This window comes from Rhinoderma darwinii, chromosome 10, assembly GCF_050947455.1.
Source record: "Rhinoderma darwinii isolate aRhiDar2 chromosome 10, aRhiDar2.hap1, whole genome shotgun sequence".
In the NCBI taxonomy this organism is placed as follows: Eukaryota; Metazoa; Chordata; class Amphibia; order Anura; family Rhinodermatidae; genus Rhinoderma; species Rhinoderma darwinii.
Window position 1 is genome coordinate 51,190,375 of NC_134696.1, and position 25,759 is coordinate 51,216,133.

A 25,759-nucleotide genomic window follows, 5' to 3' on the forward strand; every position below is an offset into this window, starting at 1 on the left:
TTCTCCTCGAGTGGAATCCCCTGCCAGAGCGTCGGCACAACTCCCCACCTTCCCTCTTAGATGCGTCTGGGGTACGTGCCCCGCCTGCCCCCCCATAGCTACGCCCCTGACGTCTGGTGTCCTCTGCCACGCCTGAAATAATCAGTCACATGTGGCGTCATCTACCTTTAAGTTCCATCTGTGCCTAAGTTTCTGCTACTGTCTGGACTATTTCAGGTACTCTTGTACTAGGACTTTGTATAGACTGTTATTTGGCCAGCTGCTAGTCTGCTACAGCGGTGCGGCCTAGTGGGTCCTCATACCCACGGAGCATAAGAGTATGCTCAGGTCATGGACCCCGCTGGTCAACCCAAAACCATGATGACGTCACAAGTCATGCAGGCATACATGTGAGACCTCCGGTCACCATAGGACCAACTCCTCCTGGAGGTGAACGCTATTTCATATCGGCTGGATGCGCAAGCTGCAGTCTTCATAGCACCTGCTCCTATTGCTCCTGCTGTTCCTCCTGCTACACCACCTGTCAGTACCAGTGCCGATCCCCGATTCTCCCTGCAACTACCTCCTCACTAAGACGGAGATGCAAGGACCTGCAGGGGATTTCTGAACCAATGCCATACCCACTTCAGACTACATGCAAATGCCTCAAATGATGCAAGAATTGCCTTCATAATCTTTCTCCTTACTGGCAAGGCCCTGGCATGGGCGAGCCCCATTTGGGAACGTTAGGGGCCAGAGACCCGTGACTTAGTGTTTCTTACAGACTTTCCGTACAGTATTTAAGGAACCTGGGAGAGTATCTTCTGCAGCTGCATCTCTACTGACCCTTCGCCAGGGAGACATCTCCGTGGGCGAGTACGCGATTCAGTTCCGTACCTTGGCTGCAGAACCAGCCTGGAACAACGAGGCCTTGGTGGCTACATTCTGGCAGGGACTGTCTTCAGAGATTAAAGACTAGCTTGCCGATCAAGATCTGCCACCTACCCTGGATGATCTCATTCTTCTGGCCACCCAGATTGACATGAGGATCCGGGAACGGTCCCAAGATGTTCACGGGGAAAAAAGATTCCTAGGCTGGCTCCTACTTTCCAGCAACCCCTGCTGCCCTCACCAGCTGGTCCACCAGAGGATACTATGCAAGTGGACCGGCTCAAATTGTCATTCCAGGAGAGATAACGCAGATGCACTTCGGGACTTTGTCTGTATTGCGGCCTCGGAGGCCATTTTGTGCATTTGTATCCCCAGAAGCCAAAAAACTCCAGTGCCTAGGATTGGTTGGAGAGACAACCCTAGGCGGAACGGTGCTAAACAAAAATTCTCTTCCAAACTGTCCATTCCCGTGACCATAGTGTCCAGTGAGAAAACGCACCGTGTCTCTGCCTACCTGGAGTCAGGGTCTGCAGCAAACTTCATTCAACAAGACCTAGTGGATCATCTCAAGTTGCCCACAGTCCCACTGGAGACGTCTCGGGCTGTTGCCTTGAGTGAATGGACTTCCTCTGCCCGATCCGATCGTGTCTGACACCAAGCCATTGAAGCTCCAAATTGGAGCCCTTCATACTGAACTGATTAAATTTCTTGTCTTGCCTAAAATCCTGTTCTGCTGGGTCTGCCTTGGCTCTGGTTACATGCCCCAGTCCTGGACTGGAATTCTGGAGAAGTTCTCCATGGAGTTCCAAATGTCTCCACCGCTGCCTGTTACAGATCCCTCCTGCCCAGCCTGGACTGGAATTCCGGAGAAGTTCTCCATGGGCCTCCAAATGTCTCCACCGCTGCCTGTTACAGATCCCTCCTGCCCAGCCTTCTCTGCCGCAGTTATTAGTAGGATTACCTCCTCATTTTGCTTAGTTTGCGGATGTCTTCAGCAAGAAGGAGGCTGAGATGCTTTCCCCACACCGGTCTTACGACTGTCCAATTTAACTGGTCCCAGATGCTTCACCTACCCATGGATGGGTATATCCTCTCTCCTTGCCAGAGACCCAGTCCATGTCAGCCTATGTCAAGGAGAATCTGGAGAGGGGCTTCATACGAAAATCCTCCTCTCCTTCTTCTTTAAAAAGAAAGACGGATCTCTTCGACCCTGCATTGACTACTGTGGTCTCAACCAGATCATGGTCAAGAATAAACACCAATTGCCACTGATATCTGAATTATTTGCAAAAATATTATTATTGCAAAGGACTTTGTCACAGATCTTCCTCCCTCAGCAGGATGCAATACTGTCTGGGTGGTGGTGGACCGATTCTCGAAGATAGCACATTTTATTCCGCTGACCGGCCTACCTTTTGCTACTTGACTGGCTAATCTCTTCAGTCTACACATCTTCCGCTTGCATGGCTTGCCTCTTTATATAGTGTCTGCTCAGGGGGGGGGTCAGTTCTCCTCAAAATTCTAGAGAGCACTCTGTAAACTCCTAGATGTGAAATTGGACTTTTCCTCGGCCTACCATCTCCAGTCCAATGGTCAAGTCGAGAGGATTAACCAAATCATGGAGAATTAACTTTGTCACTTCATCTCCATGCTGCATGATGACTGGTTACAGCTTCTACTAAGGGCCGAGTTCTCGTATAACAACCACACAAGTGTGTCCACTACTTCCATGCCATTCTATATTGTACTCCTCTACGGCGGTGCGGCCTAGTCGGCCACATACCCACGGATCGTGACAGGGTTTGTGTTGCCAGAGAGAAAGAGGGAGAGATGTGCTGTCAAAGAGAAGCCAATGAGGTCCATGTGTCAGCCTATGCAAGCGTGAGTTTTAGTTGGAAGAAGCCTCCACTTGGAAAAACAAATGACAGACATCAGGAAACATACCATTGAATTTAATTGTTAGATTGTGCATTTGAATGCGACTGTTCAGTTCTGTATTCTTTTGTCCGGTCTGTATTGGGATGATGCCCTGCGGACTTCCTATTTGGAACTGTTATTTGGTCACTGTATGGCAGTATTATTTGACACTGTACCTGTTCTGTGACCGAATAATACCACAATACTGTCACAAAACAATACCGCCATTGTTTGGTGACAGTATCGCGCTAGTATTTAGTATTATTGTGGGTCTATGTCCGCACCAAGCCAACTTGGGCAGATGCCAGGGCTTTTGGGGCCCCTGACGATCTAGGTAAACATACTCTACACTTTTCTAATTGAGGGGGGAGTAGACAGGGGGCCAAAAGTTCTCAAACTGATATGATAAATAATTCTTTATTCCACAGGCAGGAAACAAAACCTTGGTTTGGCCAGTTATCTTCAAATGAAGTGCTTCCATATGCAAGGAATAAGTTACTTGTTATCTGAACTGTTGGTCTGCTGCATGCCTCTAATTATGTTACTTAAAGAGGATCTTTCACTAGTTTATAAATTCCTTATATCCTAACAAATCTACTAGACGCTATGATGCTGATAATTACAGTGTAATTTTTATTCAAAAACGTTTATTATTTGAAAACTTATAAGCATTTTTCTAAATATTCTAATTTGGTGATACTTGCCAAATGGGAGTTTACTCTTTCTTTTCACTCTTGGCAGTGTAATGTTTTCTGTATGACGCTGTCCAATCAGCATACAGTTCTTCTCTTCCCAGCCCAGCAACATAGCGTAATCTTATAGTACACAGTTTCTATTCCCAACTGTGTTTTCAACTGGTGATATCTCCGGTTGTTTCACAGCCATAACTGCGATCCTGGTGTCATATGAGAGATTAGAATCTCATCTTTTATAAACCACCGTTTCAGGTGGTCCACAGCCCGAGATATGAAGTGATCCCCCTTCCCTCCTGCCTCAGTCTCTCACACTGTGTGTGAAGCAGCTTCATGCTGATAGGATAGGGTCCGAGGCTGTGAGGTAGCTCCACTTCAGGAGAATCACTAGTGTTGACACGCACTTGTCCAGTGTAGCCTCATTTGCATATTTAGAAAAAAGCCAGTGCCTGCGTCAGCACCCGGCGAACCTGGGCAAGTGCCAGGGCCCACTCCCCTTCGCGTGACCCACTCGGCCGCCGGGTGCTGACGCTGCCGTCATGGCTCCTCCAGGAGGAGAATCCCTGGCCAGAGTGTTGCCGACGGGATTCTGCTTCTAGTGGGAGCCTCTAGTAGGTGGCTTAACTACAGCTGTAGTAGCCATAGCGGCTCCTACGGGGCCCACGGCATGAGGGGGCATGTGCCACCCACCGTCACAGGCCCCACAATGCCCAGTGGACCCTCTAGCAGCCGCTATGGCTGCTACAGTGGTAGCGATGCCGCATTCAATAGTATCTGCGTCCTTAAGACGCAGATACTATTGAACGCTGTGGCAGAGCAGGGAGGTAGCTCCTTACTCTGCCATTTATTAGGCTACAGACTCCCAGGCAGAGTGCTAGTAGCACTCTGCCCGGGACTTTGCCTCTGGTGTTTCCCCTGACATCACTGTCCATATATGGACAGTGATGCCAGGAAGAGAGAAGGAGTCCCAGGGAGAGCGCTAAAAGCGGCTCTGCTCCGGGACACTCTTTGGGGAAGCCCCTGACATCACTGTCCATGTATGGACAGTGATGTCAGGGGCATCCACAGAGTTGGAGTACTGGAGCAGAGCCTTTACTAGTACTCTTCCCGGGACTTCAGCTCTGCTCCGGACATCACTATCTATATATGGACAGTGATGTCAGGTGCAGAGCAGGAGTCCCAGGCAGAGTGCTAGCAGGGAATATAGCTCTGGGGTTGCTCCTGACGTCAGGGGCGCCTCCTGAATCGGAATCCCCAGCCAGAGCGTCGGCACTGCTCTTGTTGGGGATTCCTCTCTTAGAGGGAGCCCCAAAGGCTCTACGTACTGGGAGGGGGGCTGTGTGGCACTATCAGGGAGGGGGCTGTGTGGCACTACAAGGGAGGGAGGCTGTGTCGCATCACCAGGGAGGGAGGCTGTGTGGCACTACCTGGGAGGGGGACTGTGTGACACTACCTGGGAGGGGGCTGTGTGGCACTACCTGAGAGGAGGACTGTGTTGTACCATCTACAGTGGCCACTAAATTTATAGGGGTACAAACTGGGGGCCTAACTTTTTATGGGGACAAAACAGGGCCTAACTTCTATATGGGGGCACAAAGTGATGTTTTCTCCCATTTTACTGCCGCCGTGAGTTTCCTTGCAAAGGGGCACACTTAGTCTGTGTCGCCCAAGCGCCCACATAAACCTGGAGGCGGCACTGAAAAAAAGCTCATAACTTTTAAAATAATAAACGTTTTGGGACACAATTTTCACTAGCATTATCAGTGTGACCGCGCCTATTAGATTAGCTAGGAGATAGGGCATTACTAAGCTGGTGACAGATCCTCTTTAAGGAATGTGTAACACATGTCCTGCTCCTAAGTGTGCAATGTACCTTAGCTGATTTTCATTAATTTGATCAATGGATAAGGGTTTGTGCCGTTCCGCTAGAATCTTTCTCTTCATTTCACGACCGGTCTGTCTCTTCCCTCTCTTCTGCTCTGCCTAAGAAATAAATAAAATGAGGTTTACCCACAAATCTACCAACAGATACAATTACTATGATACAATTACTATGTACACAGTTATTATATCAATGCTCTATCTAAGGGACATACTATGTTTTGACCATGTAATTAATGAAAATACATTTCAATCATGACAATGACTTACCTTCATGAGATAACCCCCATACTGGGCTCCCATGTTGGAAAGAACTTTTTTCTTCTTGGCATCATCATCAGCACGTTTTTTGGCTTCCTCTTCTTCTTTTCTCATTTTTTCTTCCTATAAAATATCAAGTTTCCACTGTGAATGTTTGTAGCAACATTAACCCACTCTGCCATGGCAGCACATCGTTTATTACTGTATTGAGATTTGCAGCTGAGAGAGGTCTTCTGCAGTAGACAACTACCCTGGTGGTTTTTGGAGGTTATTATAGGCAAATTAATGCTAATAAAAAATATTTGGGTTAGGAAGTTTGACGATTATATGTAATACATGTTCTTAATTGCAAATAACTAAAGGTGACACTATGGGAAATTGACAAGTGCAATTTACCAGCAGATCTAACTCCGACTTGTATGATTTTTGCAGATACTTGTCAAATATCATGAGAATTATTTGTGCAGTATAGTTGAAATTGTACACATTTACATTAAAAATCTTGCATCAACAGTCATATTGCTTAAGACTTGCTAAAACTATTGCTTGTAAGGTCACTTCTGCTATTTGTTTATTTCTTGTTTTTGTTTTTCAGACAAACATGGGAACAGAACAAATCACAGACCTAAAATATAATAAAGTAAAACTGCCTGTTCCTCCAGTGACCTGTTCCTGATCAATTTTGCTGTGCAATATCCGTTATAAGAGGATGATATGATACCAGTTGTATAATGGGTATTTTATTGGCACAATAAATCACGTGACTGTTGAGGTCCATGATATTTATGCTTACTTCTATGGCTTGCAACAGTTGTCTAATAGTCTGCTACACAAAAATTGCCAACCCCCCCCCCCCCCCCCTTGCAGGTTTTTTGTGGCCTCTCGTTGGATGAATCATAGGGTAAAATTTTATTGGCCAAAGTCACCGTCTAGTCCGTGCTCTAATCTTATATAAGATGGGATGAAATGTTATTTAAAACATAACCCGTACCACCCAGGCCTGCAAAAACAGCAGATACATGAGTTAGCAGATACATTAGCAGATAATGCTAATGCAAGAAAGACCGATTCATACTTTTATCATTAGATTTATGTGAACAGCTTCTAGGGAAGGGAACTTTATAGAAGTTTTACCTCCAAAAGATGTTTAGCTTTGAATGGAATTGCAGCACAAAAAATAACCAATAAAAAAAATATCAGAAGAAAAAAATAATATGTATAAAAAAATAAAAGAATAATATATTGAGCCTAGTAGATAATGCTGGAATCTCTTTGGTTGCTATGGGCATTGCCTCCTTTTTGTTGGCACTAGTTTTCATAATAAGCTATGGTTTATTTACCGCCATTCTGGCTTGTCTCTCTCGCTCCTTCTCAGTCCTGAAACGTTGTTGCTCTGCACGTTCAGATCTGCGGTTTTCCTGAAGAAAAACAAAAATTAGATCGTATCTTGTCCTAATAAAAAAAAAACTATCATGACATGTTCAGAAGTGTTTCTGAGCAAAGAAAAATAACGATATTATGGCACTTTACGGAAACTCAGGGGACAGTCTACCACTTAATGCTAAGGTATGAAAACATCATGAAAAATTGTCATTAATCTTTTTTTTAGCCAATAATAAAGCTGTAGTTAACACTGGTTTCACACATGGCATTTCATGGGCATCTGCCATTTCTAATGTGTTTTTAAGGCAACATCAATCTGTGACGGAATGGGAAAATATAATTGTCCAATTCCATATGATGTCCAAAGTAGAGTGTTGGGAGGCCTGGCTTCTGCTATGGACATAGGAGTTCCCTTTGGATGCCCCAAAGCAAAAAGACCTTAAAGAGGCTCTGTCACCAGATTATCAAATCCCTATCTCCTATTGCATGTGATCGGCGCTGCAATGTACATAAGAGTAACGTTTTTTGTTTTTTTTAAAACGATCATTTTTTGCCAAGTTATGAGCAATTTTATATTTATGCAAATGAGCCTTTCTAATGGACAACTGGGCGTGTTTTCTCTTATTTCCAACTGGGCGTGTTTTGTGTTTGTAACATCTGGGCGTGTTTACTTGTTGAAAGGCTCATTTGCATAAATATAAAATTGCTCATAACTTGGCCAAAAATGATCGTTTTTAAAAAAAACAAAACGTTACTGTTATCTACATTGCAGCGCCGATCACATGCAATAGGGGATAGGGATTTGCTAATCTGGTGACAGAGCCTCTTTAAGGGATTAATTGTTTTTTAGTCAATTTAATTTTATTTACGACCTTTATTGGTCCCAAAGTTTTGGTGATGCCAATCTTACCAAGGATTCATCCTCAAGACCATATTATGGCTCCATAGATGTTCTGGGTTGTACAGAGACATAATATTGAGTTAATGTTATCCTATGGAGGTTTTCATAACCCAGTGTGCTGCCATATGTTTGTACTGAGAATTTTTTTATTCACCCTTAGGCTATGTTCACATGCTTAACAAAAAACGTCTGTAAAATACGGAGCTGCTTTCAAGCGAAAACAGCCCCTGATTTTCGGCGTGTTTTTTAAGCAACTTGCGTTTTTTGCGTCGTTTTTTACGGACGTCTGCCCATTGATTTCAATTGGAAAAACGGCGATCCATTCCCATGGGGCGTTTTTTACATGGCCGTTTTTAAAAACGGTGTGTAAAAAAATGCCCCGTAAAATAGAAGTGCATGTCACTTCTTGAGCCGCTTTTGGAGAAGTTTTTCATTGACTCAATAGAAAAACAGCTCAAAAAACGGCCATAAAGAAAACGCAAGTTGCTTAAAAAACGGCTAAAAATCAGGGTCTGTTTTCGCTTGAAAACAGCTCTGTATTTTACGTCCGTTTTTGGTTTGCCGTGTGATCATTGCCTGAAAATACTCTCAATGTACCAACGTAAGAAAAAAATAAATCATACAATGCTCCATTGGATGCCATGTGGGTGCCAATTTTTCCCGAAGAAGTCAATGTATACGGAAAGATTGTACCACTTTATACAGAGTTGCGTAAAAACCTCTGTATAAGTACAATTTTTTGCCCCCATAAACTGCTAGAAAAGGAGGACCAATACAATATGGAACTGCACGTCTGAAGTTTGCATATCCTTACAGACAGAGGTGTATCTTGAATCTCCTGGGCCCCAGTGCAAAATCTTTAACAGGATGCTCTACCTATAATTTGCTATTTATAATACTGGTGTCTTCTTATGTGGTAGAGGAGCTCTGGGCCCCTCAGGGACCCAGGCCCTGGTGCGACTGCTATCTCTGCAACCCTTACAGCTATGCCCCTGCCTACAGAGTACTGTATCATGCCGATTTTTCATATGGTCGTATGCATAAGGACTAAAGGTATATATTGTCTGAAGTTATGCCAAATATAGAACATGTGAAATAATTATTATGTCATTAAATAAAACAAATTGCTTGTTTGAAGCCAGATTATTCTAAATCTATTACAACAAATATAACCTCTGCCGCAGTAATTTGCTCATGAATAATTGTATATAGCACGTACGCCCACACCTGAGCTGTCAATCACTGTTCATACTCTCATGGGGTGGGGGTAATGCACATGGCATTTTTCGGCTTGCACTTGTCAATACCTGCACTAATGTGTAATTTATTGGCTGGGCAGACACGACAAAGATTTTTGCATTAACCTTTCCATAACTCAAAACAGCTTTCACGCAGACAACCAAGCCCAATTGTGCCGCACAGAATTTACAAGGAGTCACATCAATGTCCCAATCTTTCTAAACAAATAAATCAATGTTTTTGGGGTGTGAGGGCAATTGTTACATTTATTGAGTTGAATAAATAAGTAGCCACACCTATTTTAAGGGGAAATCAACCCAAATGTGATCATTTGACATGTCATACATTTCCCTTTATGCCCATTTTAGGACTGGGAGCCAGTATAATCTTAGGACTGGGAGCCAGTATAATCTCAGAACTGGGAGCCAGTATAATCTTAGGACTGGGAGCCAGGGTACTATTCTATATCCTACCTAAAGACTGTCAGTACATTGGAGTGAGTTGGGCACAGCCGCAATGCTCTCATCCTTAATATGACATTGATAAATGGAAATTTGTGAGGCTTTTATAAATGTCATAATACATTAAGCAGTTAAACCTGAAATAATAGTGGTTACTCCAGTTGCATGTAAAACTATCAATGATGCTGGAGCAACTCTGCCATTGGGATTAGATCTATTAATGCCTGTCTTGTATTTCTTGCCTGGGTTGTCCAGGATTAAAAAAGGCATGCATTTTATCCAGAAACAGCACCACTCTTGTCCATGGGCGATGTCTGGTATTGCAGCTCTCAGCACCAGTCACTTAAATAGGGATGAGCTATCATATAAGTCGCAGACCATGGACAAGAGTGTCGCTGTTTCTGGAACAAATGGAGGCCATTTTTAATACTAGGCAACTCTTTTAAAAAGATATTTAGTAAGGCCAGAAACTGGTACCTCTGGGTATATTTAACAAGTATACAAGCATCTAAACTAAATGCTTTTGGGGGCATTCATCACTGTCTGTATCAAGGAGATCTGACACCGTAGCTTTTTGGCTCCGATCGCATCTGGTTTTAGCTTTCCATCAAAGTATTTCCTGATGTATTTCTCAGTCAGAAGACGGTGCATATCACATACATTTTCTATACATTTTTACTAAATGACCCATTTGATATTAGGTGTATATTTCTAAATACACATACTATTCTATCCTTTAGGCCAATTATTTCTTCTTCTTCCTTCTTGCGTTGTTCAAAATGGACATCTATCAATGTCTGAAGTTCCAGGAGATCTTTTTCCATTCTCTTCCGATGGATATCCTAAGATTTCAAATTATAACAATGCATCTTTAGTCATGTGCTATATAACATTTATGTGATTAAACACTAGTGAGTTCAAAATAATCATTAGAAATACTCAATACTTTACAAAAATACTCGAGCCACTTACATCAAAGTCAACTCTTTCTCCCTCTGGAATTTTTGGAGGGGCAAGCTGGGGCATCATGGGTCTACTGTATAATCACAATAAAACATGAGATAAAACAATACTATATCTCACCATATTATACTACTAAAGTTTGGCGATATGGAACCTTACAATGTTAATATTTCAACCTGAAACTGAAATGTAGATATTTTTTTAGTTATGGTTCTAGGAATCCCGTGTTTGGTGGACAGTGCCTATTTCCCTGGCTAAAAATCATACACAGATTTTATAATCAGTCCATTTACTTATTTAAGGTGGTTTGTCACATTAAAGAGGTTGTCTCATCATAGTCATTGGTGGCATATTGCTAGTGCATACCATCAATGTCTGATTGGCAGGTTTCTGACCTCTGTGACTACAACATTAGATAATCAGTCTTAGGAAATCACCATGACGTGGTTCTACCGTGGACTGGCTTTGACTGTAATCGAGCCACCAATGATCGAACATTAATGTCATATCGTAGCAATATACCACAAATGTTTTTGATGAGACAACCCCTTTAACTTTTTGTAAACCAGGAAAGCCTTGTGAATTCTATGATACAAAGTTGTATCTACGCTTTCCTTCACCCGGGGCAGGGAAACTAGCCCTTTATCTAAATAACCTAGTAAAGGCAGAGTGACTTCTTGGTGCCAAGCGCCCAGCAACTATGGCACATGTCGTGCCAGCCCTGCAGCTCCAAATTTGCCCTGTTTTGGCATGTTTGACAATTTCATTGAGTAGACCCCACACTAACAGTATAACTATTGTCAAAGCATTCCAAATATGACCATTCTTGGTCATTGAGTGGAACTAAATAATTTAAGAATTAAAATTATGACTAAATTTAAAAAAAAAGTTTCACATTATCTTTTCATTCTCAGATATTCTACAAATGTTCTTTAGTTTATGGCCTACTAGTGACATGGCTGAAATTTAACAACATCTGATATACAATATGAAATCTTCCTACTTGACAGTTTAATGTGCCGGTAGAGATGGAGAATGCTTACCTTGGCCTGGGGCGCTCCTCCTCTGTTAACAAAGAGACAAAATATTATTACAGTCTTCAGCGAGTAATAAAATTTGACATTATACTGACATGTGAGTCATGACGTAATCCTCTCCCTGTCACAAGCCTAACAGGGAAGGTGTTAATATTCTCTGATGTCGGATTTTACAACTTAACATCATTTAATTTCCCATCAAACATGGTGTCAATTAGCACACACGCCAAAATGGTCCCTGCCCTCAAACACTTATGTTGTGAACTGATCCCCAGGGATTGAAGTAGCTCCATAATCTACCTGTCAAATGTGGATTTGCTATGATAGCGATATGTGTTGAATAAGCTGCAAAGTGGAAATGTTGAAGTGATGTTTTCAATGGAACATGTATGACTTAAACGGGCTTACACGGAAGTTTGTGCTTAAGAACACAAAGACATACCATATTTTCAGTGGATTGTGATTAGATTTTTCCATATAAGCCAATTAGCCTATATTTTGAGTTTTCTATTGAATACAAGTAAATTTTTTCTGAGGAACAGTCCTGCGTGGCAAAACTACAGGGTTTGATCACATGATGTTTGAGTCATACGTGTGGCGTATACATCAGGAAATAGTTCCAACGTACTGTATACCTCCAATGAATGTAATGTAAACAACTGTATGACAAATAGTTGTATATGTTGCTTATGGGCCACCATTGCTAAATAAAAAATATATATTTATTTTATACTGCATGGTATTTCTTTTTGCATGGCTCAACAAACAATCAAGTGTGGTATTAACTAAAATGAAAAGAAGATGGGGCAAACAAGTACCAAGTCCTCCTGTCAAAGGTGATTAGAGCTGAAGTGGTATTAACCAGCACCAGAAGTTGGCAAGCCTTTACTATGGGGGCCCCACACCTCTATGCATGCACCTAATAAGGGTACTGACAGAACTGTATTTGGGAGGAGCTGTGGGCAGCCCCCAATGGCTGGGGTGGAACTGTGGATTAAAATGTGTGTTGAAGGGCAGTTCCTAGGACACAGAGGGGAAATCTGGATCATAGTTCACTGTAATCAGCGTAATTATCGCTATCTTATGCTGCCCGTGGTCCGGGCAACATGAACTTCCCGACAGGTTTCCTGTAATCAGGTTGGTGCTGGATTTTTGTTTGCTATGAAGCGCCCGCACCTTGTTCCTCCAGACTATTGGGGCACTTGTCCACAACATGGCTCCCATCCACATTAAAAAAATAAAAATAAAAATGCTGTTATCTATTTCACTAATCCAATAGATAGTAGCCTGTATACGAACCCCCCTTGCTCCCGGTTCTTGTTCAGCTCTGGGTGCCGCTGCACTGGATCCTTACACTGTCTAGTATCAGGACATAGTGTGTGTTTAATTTAGTTAAAGGGGTTGTCCAGTTTGGGGGCTGTTTTTTATAGTGATGACCTATCAATAGGATAGGTCATCAGTATGTGAGCGGTGGGGGTCCGACAACTGCACTGATCAGTTGTTCTGGCTGCCTCCGGGCACTGGCAGTTATGCAGGGGTCGGTGCCGGAAGCAGAAGGCCCGACCACTGTATAGCGGTTGTGCTGTAGTACTGCAGCTCTGCTCCTGTTCAAGTGAATTTGAGCAGAGCTGCAGTAACCCAACACTGACGCCATACGGTGGTCGGAGCCTTCTGCTTCCAGCACCGACCCCTGCATAGCTCCCGACGTCTGGATGCAGCCAGAAGTGCGGGGTCCAAGTGCATGACCCCCATGGATCATATTCTGATAAAATTAGTATAAAAAACAGCCCCCAACTTGCAAAACATCTTTAAGTTCCAGGTGTGGGGAGGGGGGGAATGACACTGAATCTTTCCCCGGATGAAGGAAAGCCTAGCTACAGCTCTACCTCTAAAGAGAGATTCCTACAAGTCTTAATGCCCTTTTACACCGGCCAATTATCGGGAAAACAAGCGTTCACAGAATGCTCATTCCCCATAATTGCCCTGTGTAAACAGGGCAACGATCAGCCAATGAACGAGCAAACGCTCATAAGCTGATCATATCGTTTTAAATACTGCAAATATTAGCGTTGTTGGCAGAACATTTCCCTGTGATGTGGGAGTCGCGCTGCCAACATGATATAAATGTATGGGGACGAGCGATCGAGTAACGAGCGCTCGTCCCCATACTAGCTCCTTGTGAGCGCTGATCAACGAGCTGTCTCGTTGGTCGCTGTAAAAGTACCTTTAGACTCTGTTCACATGCGCTCCATGACTTCCGTTTAAAATGGAAACCATGCCGCTGTGCTATGTTTACATTTGCGTTCGGCCCTTCTTTTGGTGTTCTGTCAAAGTTTCCGTCATTTTGATTACATGAATAGCCCTTACATGAATAGCCTTTGACGCTATTCTTGCCGTCAAAAGTTACGAAAACCTTGGCGACACCCTGAACGTAAGGGCCAAACGCAAATGTGAGCATAACTTAGCTGACTGCTTCCAAGTGTTCTGTAACCTTTTCCATACTTCTGTGCTTTTTTTTTTTTATAGGATAATAGGACATAAAACTTTTTTTTTTTTTGTCAAGAAGTAGAGCTCATAGCTGCCAACTTACACAGAAACATTGTAGCTATGTGCATTAGTTGCTAAGTCTGTCAGTATACTTTTTGTTTCTATGCTTTATTTTATTGAATAAAACATTATGTTTGGCACATCCAGTTGATAGTTATTGAAACTAGACATGTAATTGTTTTAATAGAGCAGCTAGTGGATGTCAGGACACTGAGCTGAAATCTATTAGTGTAAGAGCCATACTGCCTTCAGGCGTTCTCATTGATCCTAGAACATGTATTAATTTCCCTGCACACATACCACAAACCATCCGCAAGAAGAAAAGGGGCCGGGAATTGTAAAGACATTTTATGGGAATAAATGCACTGACATAGTCAACATATCGGCTTTGAAGATGTGTTATCGCCTTCAGCCCAATTCAGCATTGAAGGAAACGGCAAGGTTTACTAAGCAGCGCTAGGAAAATCCTGGACTGATTCCCCCTATATATGCGTTTTTGTGTGTGTACAATTAAAGATTTTTTTTTTTTTAATGATTATAAGATATACAATGGACTGTAAATATCTTGGAGGCACTTGCAATAAGCACTACTCACTCTTTAAGTAAATGTCTCACTTTTATATTTGTTTTAAGTCCTATTTTCTGTGCTGTTTCATTTCTTAATATATCATTACATTGGCCGGAGCTTGGTTTTTCTGAAACAGAGCTCCAAAGCCATATATTTTGTCTGACTGCAGCTGCCACTAGTGGGAGCTTAAGAGCTTACTGCAAACTGGTTTACTATTGAGTTCAATGTATAAATTGTATGCAGCAAGCGCCTAAGCTCCCCCTAGTGGTGGCTGTATTTAGACAAAATTGTATTATATGACATTTAAAAAAATCATTAGCACAGAATGGTAAACATTCACTTTAAAGTTGTTTTCTGACAGTAACTTAAAACATTCTCTGACAACTCTGGTGTTGAGATTCTGGCGTGATGATGTGTCATTAATAATGATGTGATATCATCATGCCAGCGATTGGCCCTCATAGTGGGTTTACTTATTCTTGAAACGTTTCTATACTGTTTTAATAATAAGGCGTTTAGTCCTAAAATACTAATAGAGATAATTTTGTGATATAAACCCCTTCTCTACCATTTATTAGCTCTCTGAGTGCAGCCAGAAGCAAAGCAATGGATGTGTATGTGCACAATATTAACTCTACAACGGCCTCATTTTCTCATTTATGTGTTATGGTCTATAATTCTCTAAGGATTTAAAGCAGACTGGACTAAATTTGAAAAACTTCAATGCCAACAATACAACTCTATATAACAGATAGATAAATAACCTTCAATTATTAATTCTTCTGTGTGTGGTAGCGGCTGGCTGTATGGCATTTTGACCCAAGTAACGAATTGACTAGCCATGTATAGAGTATGTATTGAAATAACCTCCACACACGATAAAGCTTGGTTTAAAGAAGATGTATCACCTATATATACACGGTCATATTTAAGGTCTTGAACTTAGATATGATTGTTATTAGCTGGATCCTACGTGTCAGAGACACGCAGGACCAGCTTTCAGCCGAGCCATCCGTACAGCTGACCTGACGAAATCGACTTTGACAGAACAATACAACTTCTTTGTATACAGGATACATAGAAGCTGTATCTTAAAATGTTTAAAATAAAAGGTAAATAAGAATCAATAAAAAACGTATTTACAATTAGATAAAACATATATATGTTTGGCTTCAAAGGTGTACATAACCTTTAGGGCCAGTTCACACTGAGTTTTTTGGTGCTGATTTCGACATGGAAACCTCATCGGAATCAGCACCACAAAAACGTCCGAAACCCCCTCCCATTTGTTTCAATGGGAAGCGGAGGTGTTTTTGTTCCAAGGCGTCTTTTAGCCACTCTTGAAAAAAAAGCGCCATGTTCTTTCATGCTGCGGTTCCGCCTCCGATCCCCCATTGAAATCTATGGGAGGCAGAGAAAGTGTTTTTCGCTGCGTTTTTCACTGTGTTCAATGGCCGCGGGCGAAAAAATGCTGCAAAAACCGTGGCAAGAACGTGCAGGCTGGTCAAAATCTGCCTCAAAATTCCTGGAGGAATTTGGAGGCAGAATTTTTCTGCCTGCAAATTCCTCCCTGTCAACTAGGCCTTAAACTTTAGTTTGTAAAACTGGAAAACCCCTTTAATAGTATCCAGATGTGATGGCATGGAAAGTTTTGGAGCGGTTCTAAAACGTTTCCCAAATTGTACAAGCGCAGCCACTGATCTGCTGAGCAACAAGCCTCTTGCATGTTATGCTTTGTGGTCAGTGTGAGGGGGTAAGGCTACGCTGCCTCATATGCTTATTTGGATAAAGGGACAAGCCTTACTAGTATGGCACACTTCATAGTTCAAGTAATACATGAAAATTCAAGCCAATAAATATTAATACATAAACGTCAATGTTTTGATGACTATTCCGGGTGCAATATTATCTATTACCTTCTACATGTTCTCCATACTCCTCTGTACCAGCAGGATGGCATGACAGACAGCAAGATGGCAGGAGAGGCAGGCAGTAGCAAAATGGCAAAGAGCAGCAATAGCAGCAGCAGCAGAGCAGGAAGACACAGGTGAAATTTAAAGAGTAACTACTGTTACAGAAAAAACCCTATCACTCCTTATTCAGCAGTAATTGTGTATTAGTCATAAGGGCTGGTCCACACGTAACGGAATTGCTGCAGAAAATTTCTGCAGCAATTCCGCAGAAACTAGCAGATCATGCGTTTTCTACTGCAGAAAATGGTGCGTATTTTGCCATGCTGTGAGATGGTGATATCTCCTCTGAAAAACGCAGGAATTCAGTCCACTTTCCGCAGCAGGAGTTTCGTAAAATATACGCACCGCAGATGAATTTCTGACCAGAAATTTTACGCAGCATTAGATTGAGATTTGTTAAATCTCATCCACTTTGCTGCTGCTGTATTCTGCTGCGTATTTTCCATCTGCAATTCTGGACAGAAAATACGCAGCAATTCCGTTACGCGTCGACAAGCCCTTAGATGTAGTGCATCCCTCCCTCTCGCCCTCTCTCTCTCTCTCTCTCTCTCTCTCTCTCTTATGCTGTTTCATTGATACCCTGAGACAGAGAGACTGCAGCTCCATCTTCCTCTTCCCCCTCCTCCCAGTCTAACATTCGTTGCCATACACTAGACAGATTTTTTTTGCTGACTGAGGAGGTTTTTGCAAACAAGAAAGGCGAAACTACAGGCTGGTGGGAGGTGGGGAAGATCTACTCCCCTTTATTACAAAGTTTCACATATGACCACTAGTGCTGTTTTCTTTGCTTCCTTGATGTGTTCTCAGGTCCTATATGATCATATGTGGTAGTGCTACCGTATCTCTATAGAACTGCCTGGCGCTGTCTTTGCTTTTAGGAAATCCCAGATATTACATTGGGACTAGTCAGACAAGGGATACACCGCACAGGCTCGGTTTGGTTCCTGGTTCCTTTCTCATTGCTTCTTGCTGAACCTCATCCAAGCAGCACATGGACCTATAGATTCCATATAAGCTACTTAAAGGGATTGTCCACAACTAAAGAATAGGGATGGAAACTACAAAATCATAGAAAGAGGGTCAGAGCGAGTCAATAGTCATAAATGCCACATATAGAGCATGTTGTGATTTATATAACACAGCATGCTGTAAATCTGGCACAAAACTGCAGAGGGAAAAAATGCAAAGTGTCAATGAAAGTTTTATAAACAGTGCACATATACAGTGACAACATCTCCACCGAGTTGCAATATTTATGTGTTTGGCAAAATCTCTTGTATGAATTATTATTTTTGAATAATGAAATAGTCTAATTAGTGTAATACTTCTCATGTGAATGTATGTACGCCTGGATGTAATCTTAGGCTGGGTTCACACACCCTATTTACGGATATAATTCGGGCGTTTTAGCCTCGAATTACGCCCGAAAATACGGCTCCAAAGCGTCGGCAAACATCTGCCCATTCATTTGAATGGGTCTTACGATGTTCTGTGCCGACGGTCATGTTTTTTACTCGCCGCTGTCAAAAGACGGCGCGTAAAAAAGACGCCCGTGTCAAAGAAGTGCCTGTCACTTCTTCAGACAAAAATGGAGCCGTTTTCCATTGACTCCATGGAAAAACAGCTCCAATTACGTCCGTAATGGACGCCGCGAAAAGCGCCTGCACATGCCATTACGTCTGAAATTCCGGAGCTGTTTACAGCTCCGTAATTTCAGACGTAACGGAGGCTGCCGTGTGAACATACCCTTAGAATGGAGATATCTGTGCAGTGTGTAATCACCTTAGCTAGTTAGAGGGTAGCGCAGGCGTCATTGTGAGGGGTGGAGATATTATGCCATATACTAATATAAATACCTCAGACTATGATCACTGAGAGCTGACAGTCTGTCATTTCACTGTGGATTTTCTATTATAAGAAGCTTTAGACAAGAAACATATTGAGCTCTTAAGGTCCTTTTACACCGGCCTCGTTGATCGGCGCTCGTTTGTTCCTGTCACACGGAGCTATGTATGAGGACGAGTGCTCGTTACACCGATTGCTCACCCCCAAACATTATTATCATGTCGGCAGCACGCTCCCTGTTTACACAGGGAGATGTGCTGCCGACAACAATAAAATTTTGAGCATTTAAAAAGATATGATCAGCTGATGAACGAGCATTTGCTCCTTCATCTGCTGATCGTTACCCTGTTCACACAGGACAATTATGGGGAATGAGCGTTCTATGAAAAAAGGCTATTATTCAGCCAGACTTGATGAATTAAAGGGGTTGTCCACTACTAAACAACTGATGACCTATCCACCGGATAGGTCATCAGTATAACATTGGTGTGGGTCCGACACCCGAACCCTGCACCATTAAGCCTCTCCGGCTATCTCCAGGCATCGGATGTTATGCCACATAATGCTATGTACGGAGCACTGCCTCACTTTTATGGGTCTTCTATTTTAGCTTTAGGGTTCCTTAATAAAGGTTTAAAGGGTTAATCCCAACTTAGACATTTATGGCATATCCTGTGGATATGCTATAAATGTCTAAATTGGGAATAACCTTTAAAACAAAAAACACTTTCCAGCTAGAAATAAAAAATGCACATAGGAATGTAATGTGTATGGGAACTACTCTGTGTCCAGATAGTGAATGAATGAGCTTTTTTTGCATCTCTTCTAGCAGGAAGTGCCAGCACCTTGTCAAGGTTATCAATAAAAGGTATTTACAGTGCTCAAGTTAATGTTTCCATCCTGGTGAACTGCAGACAGTCAATACTATCATAATATTTTATTATTATATGTTTTAAAATATCATACATTTAGGCTGGGTTCACACGTGGCGGAATTTCACTTAAATTCCGCTGCGGACACTCCGCAGCGTTAATCCGCAGCGGAGCCGTTTCTGCATTGACTTCCACTTCTATTTAGAAGTGTTCGTTTAGACGATGCGTAACATTCCGCTGCGGAGCATAGGCTGCGGAGCGGAATTTGGTGTCCGCAGCATGCTCTGTCTGTTGCGGAGCAGTGGCGGACTCATGGCGGAATTTCTCCATTGACTTCAATGGAGATTCTAAGTTCCGCAATGAAGTCCGCAGCTGTCATGCACATGTTATGTGTGCTGCGGATGCGTCTTGCTTTTTTAACATGACATTTCTTCATTCTGGCTGGACCTATGTATTTCTAGGTCTACAGCCAGACTGAGGAAGTCAATGGGGCTCCCGTAATGACGGGAGCGTTGCTAGGAGACGTCTGTAAATAGTCACTGTCCAGGGTGCTGAAAGAGTTAAGCGATCGGCAGTAACTGTTTCTGCACCCTGGATAGTGACTACCGATCACAATATACAGCAACCTGTAAAAAAATATAAGTTCATACTTACCGAGAACTCCCTGCTTCTGTCTCCAGTCCGGCCTCCCAGGATGACGTTTCAGTCTAAGTGACGGCTGCAGCCAATCACAGGCCAAGCACAGGCTGCAGCGGTCACATGGACTGGCGCGTCATCCAGGGAGGTCGGGCTGGATGCCGAAAGAGGGACGCGTCACCAAGACAACGGCCGGTAAGTATTAAATTCGTTTACTTTCACTAGGGAAAGTGCTGTCCCTTCTCTCTATCCTGCACTGATAGGGAGAAGGGAAGCACTTTTCCCGCAGTCCGCAGCAGCTAGTCCGCATCAATTTACTGCACATTTTGTGCAGATCCGCAGCAGAATCTGCAACGCAGATTCTGTGCGGCATTGATGCGGACAGTTGCGGAGGAAATCCGCCACGTGTGGTCATGCCCTTAGGGAATGTTCAATCGTTCAGGATTCGTTCAGGGTTTGCATTAGACAGATTTGCCATAGATTTTGAAGATAATCTGCGACAGAAATACACAGCTGAATCTTTCTGATACGAATTGGTATACAGATCTGCAGGATTTTCATACCGATCTGCAGCCGGATTGGCTTAATTGAAGTTCAGTGGCGCTAAAACACGGCTTTACAGCACGGAATCCACATTAATCATGAACATGATGGGCATTATAAAATCTGCACCGTGCTCATTATTCTGCGCAGAGTTTTTCCTGAGCATGTGAATAGGGCATTTAATACAATTTACCATTCAAATGCATTGCCAACAGAATGCTTGCAGTTTCTAGTCACATTTAGTGTGTGGGATCCATGCATAAATCCTGAAAGAATCCACAACGTGTGAATATGGCCTGACTGTTTGCAACCTTTTCATATACAGTAGGCTCTTTTGAGCGCTATAGCTGCTTTTGCGTTCATCCACCACCAGTTTATGGTTAGCTGGATAAAACATAGTGAGGCAAGGTCGACAGCTATGGATGGAGAATAAGCATTGTGCAGGAAACACGGTTACACACATTACCTTCTCCAGCTTCTTCTGTGGGTTCACATCATAGCAACAGCAATGGAGGCAGCGGCAGAGAAGCAGATCATAGCCAAGCAAGAAAGACAAACGAAAGAGGCTGCAGTTTAACATGTGTTAAATGACAATAGACATACAATTATTAAATCTGCTCACACTCAGAAACATGTGGTCTATTGGCCTTTTTACCGATGACCTCATCCCTATCTAGCTGGCCGATTACGCTGAATAATTGGATCATGCAAGATCAAAGAGATGTTTTCTGATGATAACCACATCTTAACATGGCTTATACAAAATCCAAGTCATATATACTGTATTCGATTACTTTCTGCCTTTCTGGTAGTTCAGTCCAACACAGTTATCGTATCTGTCTGTATTATGAGCTACTGTCATATTTATGTATTGCTTGTGCTATCTTATGTCACTTCAGTTACACTGTCCAGGAAGAGGGATATCTTCTGTAGTGATCGGTTCATCTTTGGACTTTTTGTTTATATTGCGATATAATCTACATATTATATTCAGTAACTTTGCAAATACCTTACTTATGCTGTGTCGTTCTAAGGGTGTTAGGAATGATACTGATGTATATGCCGTACCTGTACATAGCCTATAATGAACCCAAAGATCGCCAAAAGAGTAATAACGTAGAAAAACCGTATACTGCGTGAATAACTATTTTATGCAATGGGAATGAATGGGCGACGCAGACTGTGAAAGGCTTTGTTCACATCTGCGTCCTGGCTTTCGTTATAATTATTTAATGGATACCAGTGGAGCCCGACAGACCCCATTGACTTAGAATACAATCCGTCAGGTTTTCGTTGTGGAGACCCTTGTTTTGACAGGAAGAATAGCACTGCATGCGCTGCTTTAGCCTATTCTTGTCAAATCTGACGGAGTTTGTGTAAGAGGCTCCAACGCAAATGTGAACAGAGCCTTAGGCCTCATGTACACGACTGTTGATTTTGTCAGTGTGCTATCAATCTTTTTTTAACGGATAGCACACTGACCCATTTATTTCCATGGCACCATGCACACAACCGTGATTTTCACAGATTTATGTAGAAGCTGTGGGACCGAGCCGCAAAACTCAGAGCAGGTCTTATTCGTATTTGCCATTCAATGTGAATACCGCAGACAGGGCACGTATGCCATTCAGCGTATATGGGGGGGGGATTTTCCCAGAACATACTCTTAATACGCGCAAAAAACGTGGTGTGAATAGAGCTTTACTTTAGATTAAATGATCTGCAACCTGTAACTCTCCAGTTAATGCAAAACTACAACTCCCAGCATGCCCTGACAGCCATTGGCATTGGGCTTAATCAGCATTTGCATATTTTCCATAATTGGTATGTCCACTGTTTATGTCATCAAAATTGTTTGATTTGGAAACAGGAGAAATTCAGTAATAAGTAGTCCAGGGCATTTTTGGTGCAATCAATCCCCATTTTGTTTAACTTGTTAATAAAAGTAAATAGGAAACGACATTAAGCCAAAGCAAAGTATATGCAAGTAATATATTACCAACTAAAATTAGCAGTCAGGAAATCCAACCCTCTGCAAGGAAGTGCACAATGATACTTGTATTTCCTGTGAAAACCTGCGCCTGTTCCAAACTGAATGAGCTGTTAGTAACAACTTGGTGAGCGATGTGCTTGAGGCAGAAGTGTAGCTCAAGACTCATGGGCCCTGGTGCAAAAATGTAGCTTGCCCCCCCCCCCCTCCTGCGTGCAACATCCCTTTACACCAGCCGTGATCCCTCCTACACAGTAATGATGCAGATCATTTGTACCCCATACAGTACATATGCCCCCTTTTGTGCCCCGCAAAGTAATAGTGTCCTCCCACAGTAATAATACCAGCTTTGTGCTGTGATAGCTGCCCCCTATGTGCTCCTACACATTAAAAATTCTCTCTCTGTGCCGCACAGTAATAGTGCCCTTCTTTGTGCCGCCACACAGTAACAACATCCACCTTGTGTCCCCATAGTAATAATCTCCACTTTGTGCCCCACATAGTAATACCACAAGTTTATAGTGCCCTCCACAAGGTAATAGTGCCCTGTTTGTGCCCCCAAAGCATGGACCCTTAAATCAGACCCCAGATCAGACAAAAACAAAATATATTTACTCACCACCTTGGATCCCCACAGACTGCACAAGGCCTCCGCTGCAGCGCATAGAAGGTCCTGTGCCAGAAACCTTGCCTGATTTGGCAGCCTGTGGAGATCTGGTGCACGCCCCCTGTCTGCCCCCTTCCCCGCCAGACCCGCTGCAACCGCGATGGGTCCCACTTAGTGGCACTACAGTAATGCCACTAAGTGGGACCCACCATGTAAGTCTGTAGTAGTTCTGTAATGCAGTAAACTACAGTATACAGTATTGAAAATATTTTACAAATAAAAAATTTTAAATGCATTTTTTCACTTGAAACATAAATTAGAACTGGTTAAAGGAGTGGTTCAGAGTTTGAAAAACATGTCAGCTTTCTGTCAGAAATAGCGCCACAACTCTCCATGGATTGTTAGCTGGAATCGGCAGCCCAACTCCATTGGAGTTAGTAAAATGAATATTTAGCTTAGAAGCCACTTTGGATAACTAAGCAGTTGTTATAAAACAAGCTGAGTCTTCTGACAGTCTGGTAGGAAAGGCACAGGGAATTTAATATTCATCTTAGCCCTGTAAGGCTTCGTTCACATCTGCATCAAGGCTCCGTTCATGGGTTCCGTCTGAGCTTTCCGTCAGGGGGACCCTTGAATGGAAACCAAACAGAAAAAAACCATAGGGTTCCATTTGCATCCCCTTTGATTTCAATGGTGACAGATCCATTGCAAATGGTTTCCATTTGTCACCGTTGTGTAAGGTTTCCGTTGTTTCGACTGAATCAATACCGTAGTCGACTACGCTATTGATTCCATCAAAATGGATAGGGGCATATGAAAGAGGAGAGTCTAATATTTCATATGACACCAGGATTGTAGTTCTAGCTGTGACACAACCGACTGTATGATGATTGGACAGCATCATACAGAAAACATTACACCGCCCAGAGTGAACAGATACCTCCCATTTGGCAAGTATAGCCAAGTTAACATATTTAGAAAAATGCTCATAACTTTGCAAATAATAAACTTTTTTGAAAACAAATGACACTGTAGTTATCCGCATCATAGCGCCTAGTAGATTAGTTAGGAGATAAGGAATTAATAAACTGATGACAGATCCTCTATAAAGCTATATGCTTCCATTATTGTGAATAGATTAGTTTCAACACTCCCATCCTTGATATCTTATGGTCAGGTTGGTTTCGTCAAGGGTTGTCAAACTTCAGATGGAACCAGACGCTTTATAAATATTATAGCAGAGGCCCATAGGACTGAACTGCCTTCTTTGCTTCTCACTTTGGACGAGGAGAAGGCGTTCAATGAGGTACATTGGGGTAATCTGAGAGCCATCCTTGACAAATCTAGACTCAAAGGTCACATTCTTCAAACATAATGGCTCTCTTCTCCTTCCCATCAGTATAAATCTACACATCTGCACTTCATCAGTCCATTTAACATCGCTGTCCACACTAATATTTAATCTCATAATGGAACCCCTTGCCCAACATGTGAGGGAATCCCCAGCCATTAAAAACAATATACACCTTTGAAAGCTTTTTTTATTTTTTTTTTATAAAAGTATCTATCAGTGTGATTGGTGCAACTTTCAATATACTTTTCATTCAAAATAATTTTTACTTTTTGAGATACAGCTGCTTTGTATACTGTATACAGAACAGCTGTATCTAGCGCTGAAACCTGTATCTGCCAGGTTAGTGGCACTGACAGGTTCAGTGACAGCAGGTCCTGCGTGATCGAGCTGCTATCGATCACATCTAAGTTCATAACTTAGATGTGATCGATTACAGGTGGATCCTATGTGTCAGAGACACACATGACCCGGTTTTATCGATCCTGTCAGTCCCGAGGACCTGACGGATTCAGGTATCAGCGCACGATACAGAAGCTCTGTATACAGAATACAAAGCAGCTGTATCTCAAAAAGAAAAAATATTTTTAAATAAAAAGTTCTTTGAAAGTTGCACCAATCACACTGATAGCCATTTTTATTTTAAAAAAAACAACAAAAAAAACTATTTTTTTGCAGGACAAGTTGTAGATACTCACGGCTCAATTTATTGTACCATATAATGTAGTGGGAAATATTTGTGGGGTGGAATGAGAAAAAAGCAGTGATTCCTCAAATTTTTGGGTGGTTTCGCTTTTATGCCGTTCACCATGCCATAAAAACAGCATGTTAACTTTATTCTGCGGGTCAATATGATTACGTCAACTCCAAATTTATATAGTTTTTATATGTTTTACTACTTTTACAAGGAAAAAACAGATAGTTAAAAATAAAATGTGTTTTGTCGCCATATCCTGAGAGCCATAACTTTTTTTTTCCCGTCGATTGAGCGGTACAAGGGCATACGTTTTGCAGTGCGAGTTGTAGTCTCCATTGATAACATTTTGGGTTACATGAGACCTTTTGTTGATTTTTTATTCCATTTTTTTGTGGGAGATGAAGTGACCAAAAAACAACGATTCTGGTGTTTTAATGTTTTTTTACGGCGTTCGCTGTGCGAGTTAAATAATGTTATGTTGTAATAGTTCGGGCTTTTACAGACGCATCAATACCAGTTATGTAA

At 42.3% G+C, this 25,759-nt stretch overlaps 1 protein-coding gene across 3 annotated transcripts in view; it reads right to left on the minus strand.

Moving 5' to 3' along the window:
* Positions 1-25,759, minus strand: part of TNNT1 (troponin T1, slow skeletal type) — a 45,993-nt gene that overhangs the window by 12,576 nt on the left and 7,658 nt on the right. The window contains exons 1-7 of one of the 3 annotated variants that reach the window (XM_075838847.1): positions 21,056-21,122; positions 11,612-11,633; positions 10,578-10,641; positions 10,331-10,447; positions 6,962-7,039; positions 5,631-5,744; positions 5,353-5,462 (exon numbers count right to left, since the gene is read on the minus strand). In XM_075838847.1, coding sequence (XP_075694962.1) covers positions 5,353-5,462; positions 5,631-5,744; positions 6,962-7,039; positions 10,331-10,447; positions 10,578-10,634 — 476 coding nt within the window. In that variant the 5' untranslated portion in view covers positions 10,635-10,641; positions 11,612-11,633; positions 21,056-21,122. Of the gene's footprint in view, positions 1-5,352; positions 5,463-5,630; positions 5,745-6,961; positions 7,040-10,330; positions 10,448-10,577; positions 10,642-11,611; positions 11,634-16,636; positions 16,700-21,055; positions 21,123-25,759 lie in introns of those variants that run through there. The other 2 variants (XM_075838848.1, XM_075838846.1) reach the window with 2 other exon arrangements.